The sequence below is a fragment of the Polypterus senegalus genome, chromosome 11, assembly GCF_016835505.1.
Source record: "Polypterus senegalus isolate Bchr_013 chromosome 11, ASM1683550v1, whole genome shotgun sequence".
Lineage (NCBI taxonomy): Eukaryota > Metazoa > Chordata > Cladistia > Polypteriformes > Polypteridae > Polypterus > Polypterus senegalus.
In genome coordinates this window covers 80,389,977-80,402,015 of record NC_053164.1, presented here as the reverse complement: position 1 = coordinate 80,402,015, position 12,039 = coordinate 80,389,977, and the positions used below count along the sequence as shown (strand labels likewise).

The following is a 12,039-nucleotide window of genomic DNA, read 5'->3' as shown; positions in this document are numbered from 1 at the left end:
TCCTGCAAGGACATCATGTGACATTTAATGAGAGAACAAACTCATATTCAAGTTAAAAAAATACACAATATTTGTTATAAAAATCAAGCAGCAGTTTAGGATTTCCTTATATATAAATCGGTATTTCACTATTTTATGCCTGAAATGGCTGACTGTACATGCTTTTTCTAAACTTATATCTGTACACATGCAGACAATCACTAAACTGTGCATTTAGGCCAGAGGATCCAAAATCGACAGCATTTAGTTCTCTAAATGAAACTGGCAACGTTTAATAGGTCATATGCCAAGATAGGATTATTTGTCATGTGTGGGAGTGTAAATTAGCAATTATTTCAAGAAAGCAATTTTACACACCATGATAACATTATCCTCAGATTAATTTCTAAATACAAGCACTGTGCTTTCGTTTTATTTTTGTGAAGCATGAATATCAAACAGGTTGAGCTTTGCTGCATTCTTTTGTTCACAAGTTCTGTATTAGCCTCAGTATAGAGATTTTAAGGCATAAGGCACATTGATTGTTATTGTTAAATAAAATTTGCTCCCTAGCACTGGACAAAAAGATTCATCTGTATAATGTTCCATCCACTTAGCTCTGTTTTCATTCTCTACTGTCTGCCTTAAGAAATGAAACTGCAAAAGAGAAGTGTAGGAACATGATTTGGACTTAAGTCGTGGCTTCAGAGCCAAGTATTTACGGAGTAGTTTTTTTTTTTATGTCAGAGTTTGTCATATGTATGCAAACAAGGGTCTCATCAATACATTCCAAGTAAAATCAAATCAGCTTTGTTCATGAAAACAGCTACTTCCCCATAAACAGGTTTTATTTTTATATGCAGTGTATATCCATGTAATTTGTCAAGCATATGAAACCTTTGCTCCTACATTTTAACTAACATCTAGTGCAGTAACAACTGTTGCCTTTAGATTATCCGTGGTTCTCAAAAGCATTATATCGATATTAAAAAAAACTTAAACTGTGATGGAAAATTAAGAAAACTAACATCACCTTCATTGTAACTATATGTATGTACATTTTTGAAAGACTCAACAGTGAGTGTGTGATATGAATATTTTGCAATTGTATTCAAAAAGCCCAATTAAAAAAAGATTTCTTAAATCAACTTTAAGTCTCATGTAGAAAAAATAGAAAACGTATGTAACTATACTACTATACATAAAAACAGTGACATTCTGAATTTTAGGTAAACTATTAATTTAACAAAAGGAGGCAATAAGTAAGCAATAGTGTTTGGTTCTTTCATTTATGGCTGTTAATAACTGCTTGGCACTGCAAATTCAATTTCTTGCAGTTGTTCAAAAAGACTTCGCAAGATATTACTAAAAGCACACTTTTACTACTGTAACACCCACCCAGTTCTTGCTAGCACGAAAAGGTACCTTCCCTTCATAGAGCAAAAATCAGTACAAATACAGAACTCCATTCTGAATAAGGAATTGGACTGCACTGGCATATACTATATGTTTACTATTTAACTATTTATACTGCCATGAAGAAGTCCATACTATTCTGCATATATGAAAAATATCAGAATTGTGTCTGATAAAACTGGTAATAAAAAGTAACATTAGGAGAACTCATTTAACTCACATTAAGAATATGGGAGAAGCACCTTTCATAATAAACTACATTTTTAAGATCTAAATAGATATTAAACATCTCAAGGCACTATTTGAATCTGAACTTCAAGTTTTGCTGTGAAAGCAAACTGAGGGAAGTAATCCACTCACCGAGTTAAACACAAACCATTCCAAAATATTTACATACATTGGCATTATACATATATACGATTAACCCTAAGTGGTTTTTGATGGATGAAGAGAAACAAAAAAAGTTAAAATAAGAAACAGGTTAGCTCTGCATGTCATAGCTACATATGGTTAATTGATATTTTGTAAGCATAGACTTGCATGGATTCAAACAAATTCCAATTCCATTTGGTTTTCAAATATAATTCATTTTTAAACAAGTCAACAGGCGTATAAATAAAGAGAAATAAATTGTAATTTAAAATTCACATATTTTAAGGTAATGCAAGCCTACAAACCAATACGCAGCAAAACAAGAACAATAACCAAGTGTCACCTCCACAAATGCTTAAAAATACATAAAATAAATTAAAAAAAAAAATGGTTTATGAATCAATGTTTACAACAAAGGCAGATCACATTGTGTAGAAAGACTCTTTGTGGAAAATCCTGGAACAGTTTTTATATTGTATCTAAAGACATTTAACTCTTGAGACACTAACCTGGGACACTGGGGCATAGCACACATTTTAATTCCATTGACCACACCGCTTATGCAAACCAACCTGAATGCTGTTCACTGCAAAATACAAATACATGAAATATTGCCAACAAAGGTAAAAAGACCTCCGCTAAGCAATATATAGGGATTATGTCAGGTATGAACTTCTAGGCTACTATTTATTAAGAAGGAAACACATTCAGCATTCATTCTTGAATAAACATAGCAAAGACAGACCCTAGAAGTCTGTGCTGGTTTGACAAAAAACTCTTTCCTATAAATCACTTCATTCAATTGAGGACTATTCCAGACCAACCACAAGAAAAAACGTTCAACTATTTTTAAAGGTAAAGGACCTTTTTGTCTTATTGATTGTTGTTTCCAAAGTTCATAGCTTGGCTCTTCTTTCTTTTGCTAAGTGTCTTTGCAATTAATATATCCATTCGTCATTTTAAAAACCACTTACCCCATGTGGTGTCTACCTTATCAGTAACATTCAGAGTGAAGAATTTATGTTACAGCCCTGGAAGGGTGGTAAAATAGACACATTCCATGATCTAAACCACTGAATGGTACATTTTGACACAACCGTTCAAATAAGTCATGGATTAAATAATTTGATTTCTTACTACCTAATTGCTTAATTTCTTTTTGTAATTGCTAAAAACAGTTAAAAAAATAGTTGTTCTCTGAATAGCTTTTCCCTCTGTATGAGCACTGTACTCCTATATCCATCCATCCATTATCCAACCCACTGTATCCTAACTACAGGGTTACGGTAGTCTGTGTACTCCTATATCTGTGTAGATAATTACTCATATATGTAAAGACCATCACTTACTCACATTAGGTACTACTAAGAATAATCACCTTCAAACAGAAGAGATGCAAGGCAAAGAGCCCAAATAGAAGTATTGTACCACCTTCTGAATGCTTTCTTGGATGATGTTATATTTAAATATAGGTTCAGTTCTGTTACTGACAAAATAAACTTCCTTTGGTCTACTACACTCTGACTTACCATAGGTAGTATCTTTAACCCAAAAAGGTTACCATTTGACACCTGTTATACAGTACTATAAATTGCCCAAGTATCTTTTGCAGTATCATATTTATAAAAGTGTTTTTATGACATTTAACATTTTTATAAATAAAAAATAATAATGAAGCATAGCAAAAGAAAAATATTATCGATCAGTTACAATGTAAATGAAGTAAACCCTCATACCACATCAAGAGACCAAAGCTGCCCAATTCAAACTCTAGAAAGCAACAGTTGCCAAGAGAAGCTATCAATTACTTTAATCAGTCTAATGAGGTGCTAATTTGCAAATTAAATAATTTGTTTCAAAGGTCTTTACAAATTCTAGTTGTAAAGATGATTGGCAACTTGCCTGTTTAATATTGAAGGTCTCCAAAAAAAATCTTGTGTGTATTCAATTGATTAAATAATAAAGCACATTAAAAGTGCTCTAAATGGAGTTGGAATGAAAATCGTAAGCAGCTGAAGATCAAGGACTTCATATATACAGTAGCCTTCTTTTTAATGGATTGATTGGTAAGCTAAACATAGATATAAAAAGGTTTTATTTAAATAATCATTCTGATTTTTTAATATAGTGCATTTCTTAAGCAGAATATAAAATAAATGTGTGAAAAATGGATCTTGAAGGCCTAAGAAAAAGAAGTTACTTAATTTTGACATATCTTTGCCCCAATTTACTTTATCTTGGCAAAAGGATATTGGCACAGATTGAACAGATAACAAACAAATCCTTCAAGAGAATACAGTAGCCTTCTTTTTAATGGATTGATTGGTAAGCTAAACATAGATATAAAAAGGTTTTATTTAAATAATCATTCTGATTTTTTAATATAGTGCATTTCTGAAGCAGAATATAAAATAAATGTGTGAAAAATGGATCTTGAAGGCCTAAGAAAAAGAAGTTACTTAATTTTCCCATATCTTTGCCCCAATTTACTTTATCTTGGCAAAAGGATATTGGCACAGACTGAACAGATAACAAACAAATCCTTCAAGAGACCAAACAACTATGTTAAGTAAATTCAAAAATCACTTAATGAATAAAATCTGAATGGTGTTGCCTTTGAAGGTTGAATTTTCAGGGATACACGTAACTCATACAAATGAAGATTGCTCTATGACTAACTCAGATGTCAGGAATCACCAGAATTTTAAACCACATCAGTAGGAAAGAGAATATGGTAAAAAACAAAACAAAAAAAAAAAAAACATGTTTTCACATGTTACAGTTGCTCAAACCTTCTCTTACTATAGGATCTGAAATATCAGGGCCTCCGTGTTGTTGTTTTTTCCCCACTTTCTCTCTACAGGCTCTGTCTTTACACGCCAATTTAAAAGCATACATCTGTGTGGCGGTGGATAAGCTGCATTCTGACAAGGCAGTATGTAGGTGGCAACAGCAAAGAGGAATATATCTGTGTTCTTTCACGGTATGCACCACACAGAAAGACAAGCAAAAGATTTATCACTTTCATCAATTTTGTTGATTTTAGCATGAAACGTGAGCATGGTACACAGCAGACTATTTACACAAAACTCTTACTGGTTTTAAATTTGTCTATTTTAGCAAAACAGATTAAAATTGTTTAAAATAAAGCAAACCAGAAAAGAACAAAAATACTTATATAAAGTGAAGTCTGTCTGAGAATGTAACACTATGCAAATAAAAAAGGAATACAAGTCTACTGAAAATACAAATTAAAAAATAAATTTAATCTCTTAGAATGCTTCCAGAGCTAGGAGACCCATACTGCCCATGGCACCAAAAAAAAAATACGATGCTCATGTTTTTTCCCCCCAGTCTCCATAAATTAACTATAGTGAAGTAGGAATTTGAAAATAAATGGGTTTATGGAATTCAAGAATACTGCAACAGACAGACAGATAGATACTTTAGTCATCCCAAGGGGAAATTCACATAATCCAGCAGCAACATACTGATACAAAAAACAATATTAAAGAGTAATAAAAATGCAGGTAAAAACAGACAATAACTTTGAATAATGTTGAGATGAGATGACACTGTTCAGTGAATTCTACATGATTGACAGGAGCTTGCTCAGCGCCCGTTGCTCTGCCACAGATGTTAAACTGTCCAGCTTCATTGCTACAATAGAGCCTGCCTTCCTCACAAGTTTGTCCAGGTGTGAAGCATCCTTCTTTATGCTGCCTCCCCAGCACACCACCACGTAGAAGAGGGCACTCGCAACAACCGCCTGGTAGAACATCTGCAGCATCTTATTGCAGATGTTGAAGGACGCCAACCTTCTAATGAAGTATAGTCGGCTATGACCTTTCTTACACAGAGCATCAATATTGACAGTCCAGTCCAATTTATCATCCAGCTGCACTCCCAGGCATTTATAGGTCTGTACCCTCATACCACATATACAGAAAAAATATGAATTTCAATTAAGTTATTTCTACAATAATGTATGAATTTTATAAATATGAACATGACTTTAAGATTTTTAGTAGCAACAAAGTGTTTCCCTGACGCAATACACAAGCACAAGGATTTATTTATTTATTTTTTTTTTTTTTTTGCGGTACTTATTTTGGCAATTAAATTCCTCCAGTCTGACAGACAGGACTATTCTGGTGCAAATAGGAGTGGATGAAGAATGTGTCTGAAATATTTAAAGATAGAAAAATGATCCTCTCAAAGACATGCATGTAACTGGCAACTCTCCGTGTGATATTGAGTGCAATGACTTGAATTAAGAGTGTTCTGTGACGTACTTGCACTCAACACTCTGTCCAGGTTTAGTACCCATACTGTGTCTAGTGCTGCCAGGACAGGCATCAGCTTCTTGTGACCCTGAATTGGATAAGTGGGTTACACAACAGATGGGTGGAAATTATGTAAAAAAAACTTTCAAATAAATGTTTTAAATGCTTTTGATAGGTGTTTTCTCAATTGCCTTCTAAACTAATACTACTACTCCTACTAGTAAAACAACTCTCAAACTTTATCTTTTCACTTGTTATTGGGGGGTATGGACAGCCCATCTGGCCTGCAGTTACTCCTGACCAGGACACTGATTAGAATTCACATAACACAATGTAAATTTGGTTAGCATATCTTTGGACAGTGAGTGGAAAGTGGAAGACGCCGAGTACATCCATACCAGGTATGGACAGAACAGCATATTTCACACTGAACATAACCCCAAAAATTGAATATGGCTCATAGCACCTTGACACACTTCTTAAAAAAAAAATTTCTAATTTATCTGTATTATGTACTCTGCAAAGTATGGAGACTGAAGACTAAAAATTGCCATTAAAAATACTTTAGCTTACTGTGTGACAGTGAACCAGTTTCAGTGAAAACTTATGTAAACTTGAATGGTTTTCATTGTTAATTATACAATTTTGCTGTATTTATCCGTTATTAAAAACATTCATTGCCTTGCTTTTAAAAGTCATTTCTGACCTAATTCACAATCTAAACTAAACCCCCTTTCCTTCTCAATTCTTTCGTTTAATTAATACACGTATGAAAAAGCTAACGACCGTGGTCAAATTTTCATCTTCAATGTTTAGACGAAAAATAAAATCAACCAGTCCGAGTGAACCATGGTACAGTCTATAAGGTAAAATGCTAAAAGAATATTGATTTAAGCAAAGTCGCTGCAGCAGATTCTGCACTGGGAGAAGCAGTTTTCTGCACATTTGACTGCAATAGAAAGCTAAAATCGCTGAGGTATCTATTGAAAAATCATGTGCTGCACACATCAGACTTGTTGGGTTTCTCCTCCGCAGTCTTGCATCCTCAAAACAGAAAAATACTATGACACAGCGCTTGCAGGTTTGCAGAACAAAGTAAGCAGATGACTGCTGTCACCGTGTCAAAGCAGTTCTCAGTTGTTTTTAAAAAGCACGACACGCGGATGTAAGCTGTTTCACCACGAAACACAGGTCATCATCTGGCTCTATAGAACATCAGTGAAGGGTATACACCGTACATTAAACGCAAGCAAAAAAGACCTACATAAAAATGGCAATTTATTGCTCGGTTACGTTACGACTGACAGGCAGGAAATTTAATGCGACGTGGCTAGGTGAATAACTGTCACTGAATGTGACACACTATAAGGTGCAAGGATGATGACATCTTGGTAAGCAACACGAATCAGATAATGATGACACCTTGTGGTGTTGGGACTATCAGAAAAGCAATGCAAAGATACTTGTAACGGGAAATAAGAAGGAGCACATTGTCGCTTCTGCAGGAAAAAAAAATGGAGCCTCCACCTCCGTAGTATGTCCCCATCACAATCAAAGAAACAGCACACGAAAACGTTGTCCACGGAACAGCCTCAATGAATGAATTAATCAATCAAACAACTTGGGCAGTGGACAGAGAGACAAACAGACACAGCTGCATTCCTACACACCGGCGTGACAGCTCATCGCCCGCGCGTTACCCTGCCACCTACACGCGGGCTTCTTCTCCACGTTTCTCCGTCCAAGTGTCTTACCTTGGGACGCAGCTGGGCGACGACCTGTCCACCTCCCATGTGGCGTACAGGTTCATGTGCACCGGCCGGTTAGAAGAGATGGCCACCGGTTTGGAGGGCTGGAGGTGCGGAGACGGAGCACCTCCAGACCGAGGGAGTGCTCCTTTCTCGGACATGGTTTGGCGGAGCCAGCAGGTTAGTGAGCGAGAGTGGGAGAGTGCCGGGGGAGTCCGCCCCGTCCTTCTTCTTTAAGCTGCTGGACCTCTCTCACTTTCGCTCGCCCTCTCTATCTATCTATCTCTCTTCACTGAGGGGCTATGCGCACGGCGCTTTTCTTCTGCTCAGTAAATATTTGCGAAGGCAGGAAGCGGAAATTTCTCCACGCCGCGAGCACAAAAACAGCGCCTCGCGACGCCTCTTAAAGGGCTACGCATGCTCCTGGAGAAAGACTTGATGCGCGCTCCCTCTCTTTTCTCCTTCGCCCCACTCATTAACAGGCACATCATACAGAGAGTGAGACGGAGAGAGGGGGTCGAGATAAAGAGAATAAACCACATAACACCCTCTCAGGCAAAAGTATACGACATTGAGAGACTTTCTGTTGACGCCACCAATCTAATGAGCCGATCAATGTAGCGTCTGATTGCAATGGAAACTACAAGCTGTACTGAGGGTCATCAGTGCTGAGGGAATATTTAACCGCAGGTGTATTAAATTAGATTTTGGGGTGACTGGTTTATTTAAGCCTTTTCCAGTTATTGTTTAGGTTACAACTTGAAATATTCCTAAACAAATGGGCAGAAAGGGTCACATACAAGTTTGTGGACACCGGGCCATCACACCTACAGTATATGAACTTGTTGGACATCCCACTCCAAAAGCATGAGCATTAATATTGAGTTGGCCCCCCTTTACATCTGTAACAGACTCCATTTTAGGAAGACTTTTCGCAAGATGTTTGAGTGTGTCTGTGGGATTTTGTGCCCATTCAGCAAAGAGAGCATTTGTGACGTCAAGTAGTGTTCCACTTCATCCCAAAGGTGCTCAGTATGGTTGAGATCAAGGCCCTGCACTTTCCACTCGAGTTACTCCATACCAAACTTGTCAAACCATATCTTTAAGGACTTGGCATTGTGCAAAAGGGCACAGCCATGCGGAACAAAAAAGGGACTTCGCCAAACTGTTGGTACAAAGTTGGACATGCTCAATTGTCTAAAATGTTTTTGCATGCTGTAACATTAACAGTATCCTTCACCAGGATGAAGATGCCTAGCTCAGACTAGAGAAACAGCAACACACTATTATTCTTCCACCATCAACCTTTACAGTAGATACTATGCAGTCCAGAAGATGGTGTTCTTCAGGTATCTACCAAACCCAGATTCATACATAAGAATGCCAGACAGTGAAGCATGTTTTATCACTCCATAGAACACATTTCCCCTGCTCCAGAATCCAATAGTGACATGCTTTACACCACTCCCAGCTGAGGCTTGGCATTGCAAATAATGATCTTAGGCTTTTGTGCAGCTGCTCGGCCATCAAAACCCTTTTCATGAAGTTCCTGATACACATTTCTTGTGGTTGGAACTGCCCTAAGAAGAGATATGAAAGAAGCAAACGAGGGGAAACATGCAAAGTACCAGGAACTGGTGAAGAAGTGACAGCCCATAGAGGTTGCCTATAGACGATTTGCCTTTCACTCTGCAAAGTCCTCTCAGTCAACTGGGCATTGCAGGAGAGACGAGGAGGACCATTAAATCCGAGAGTTAAGCTGCAGAGAAAGCCACAAGGTGGCTTTGGATTAAAAGGGCTGATCCATTGGTGAATGCTACTGGGATGGAAGTCAGGGATTGATCAACCCCACCTGGGTCTCCTCGGTGAGGGTGTCTGATGTTGACAGACCCAAAACACCCCATGACCCCAGGAACATCAATGAAGAAGCATCACAGGGCATCTAGAAGATGTATTTTACACAGCAAGGTATATCATATAGTATTTCAAGATGTCACCTGGAAGCACTCTAGCTAAACTGATTTACATATTTCTGTTGAGATTATCCCTGTTTCTCTCTGACTGAAAGGATACAGATTTCTGTGAGTCTTTTGGTAGATATTTGGCTAAGGGATCTGTCGTCCTGGAAACTCAAGGGAAATGTGTTTTTTTCAAGAGCTCCTTATCGGCTGTTTTGTTGAAATTAACTTGATGGTTTTTGGAAGAATATTCCGTTATGCAGTTAGGTAAAATGTGTTTAGTGGCTCTGAAAAATTGAAGTTCCATTGAGTGCTTTCATCTTTAATAAGATAACACAGTGCTCAGATCTATGAGTCTTCCAGAGTGGACATTCAGGGTGTATATATCTTACATGCTGGATTCTAGTCTTTCTCAGATTGGACATTTTAGAAAAGGACGCAGTGTATATGGAGTTTGTTTATTTTTTCAGGGTTAGGCTTTACTTAACAAATGTAATATTAGTGTTGAATATTTGTCTGTTGCTATTAGTCAAGGCAGCTTACAAGTTTAGGATATAGCTTAACCGTTTACATACAGTAAATATTTTTTACAGTTGGAACACTCAGGTTAAGTAACTTTCAGACATATTCAATAGTGGATAAGGGAATGGTCAGATTAGGGTTTTAAGTCTAATACCTTAGCAACTACATACTATTTTCTTATAATTCTCACCAACTGAGATTTAAGCAACACAGATATAGTATTCTCTGTGACTGATGGCATGCCATTCAGAATGTGTTCCTGTCTTATTCCCAGTGCTGCACTGTGAGACTCTGGCTCTCCATGGCTTTGGCTTTAAACGAGCGGGGTTAGAAAATTGGTATATGAATATGCAATATACTGGCTTGCAAAATTTTACCTGCCAAATACTAGCATAATACATTACTGATTTTTTCAATTTAAAGTGTTTATTGTCATTGTAAAAAAATTGCAATGAAATTATGAGCGCCTCTCCAACTGGGTACAGAAAGCAAAAACAATACTACTTTTTGTGAAACAACAACACTACTTTTCATGAGACAAACAACGCTACTTTTGTGAATCTTTGAAAACCCTGACTTTAATTAAAAAAGAAAAATCCGAGTAATCTTCCTTAAAAGGAAGATTGCTAGTCATTGTAAAAAAACCTGTACTCTTTTTGAATGCTAGTTTAATTAATGAACTTAACAAAACATTTCTCACAAGTTTTCTCTGGTTGAATTTCCAATGAAAAATCAATTCAGGTTAAGGGCCTTTGGTTTCTTAATTTTTCTCATTAATACTCTGTTTTAGTTTATATCTATTCATGAATTCTTTTTTTATTCCAATAAGAGCTGCATGATCAATTCATCACACAGATGTGAAGAACGACCCATTACACTATGTAGTATCACATTAAAAGCTTTCTGAGTCACCCTGAAAACCTTGTTTATCATCTTCTAGACATAGTAGCATGTATTTTAGAGATTGGTGTCTTTATGTCACCTTCTTTATCCAAACAATATTCCCATACATTTGTAAGTGTCTAAAACTTATAGTATAGTCACTAAAGGCAAAAACATACTTTGTTATTATTTTTGTAAAAATTTGATTAAATTGCAGTGAGCCTATTGTTTGTAACCTGCTTAATGCTTAAGTATGTTTATATAAGGTAATTTGTGATTAGTACTTAATCTAGCATTAACTACTGTCTCTGGAATTCTTTTGCATCCTGCCTGTCAGATATAGTATATTGATCATAAAAACTGCAAATTCTACTGCTTTGTTTTGTTTTCCCCATTTTGCAATGCACCAAAGAGGGAGCACGAATTATGAGATAAACAGCAAACCTTTACTAAAAGAACAGGCAAAATATAAAAACATGTTTTATTTAAATATTTAAAAATGATTGTGGAAGTTGGCACGGTAAAGGTTAGGATGAGGGTGTACATTTTCTTGGGAGGTATTTGAGTTTGGCATAATAGTAAATTAAGCCAACAAAGCAAATTACATAAATCCTATTTGTTTAACATAACTTAGTTTTCAAGGATACTTCTCACTATGCCGACTGTGCCAGTTTCCCAAAATCAATTGAGGCTTTTAGGATCAGCAATATGTTTACTGTAGGTCTATACAATTGTTTTTACCACATGAGTCAGCCAGCTAGTGCTCGCTGTAAGCTATGCATAAGTGGCACACAAACGCTTGACCACTTCCTGCTTTTCCACAGAGAGCAAGTGCAACATAGTAACTAGTTGGTTGAGATAAAGGTGCACCACACC

The 12,039-nt window shown here is 36.5% G+C and overlaps 1 protein-coding gene across 3 annotated transcripts in view; it reads right to left on the bottom strand.

Annotated features, from left to right (window-relative positions):
• The window catches only part of LOC120539250 (phosphofurin acidic cluster sorting protein 1-like), a 172,301-nt gene extending 163,903 nt beyond the window's left edge, over window positions 1-8,398 (bottom strand). For 2 of the 3 annotated variants that reach the window (XM_039769146.1, XM_039769148.1), the window contains exon 1: window positions 7,808-8,398. In XM_039769146.1, the coding sequence (XP_039625080.1) occupies window positions 7,808-7,962 (155 nt within the window). In that variant the 5' untranslated portion in view covers window positions 7,963-8,398. The remainder of the gene's footprint in view (window positions 1-7,807) is intronic. The other variant, XM_039769147.1, reaches the window with a different exon arrangement.
• Between the last annotated feature and the right edge of the window lie 3,641 nt (window positions 8,399-12,039).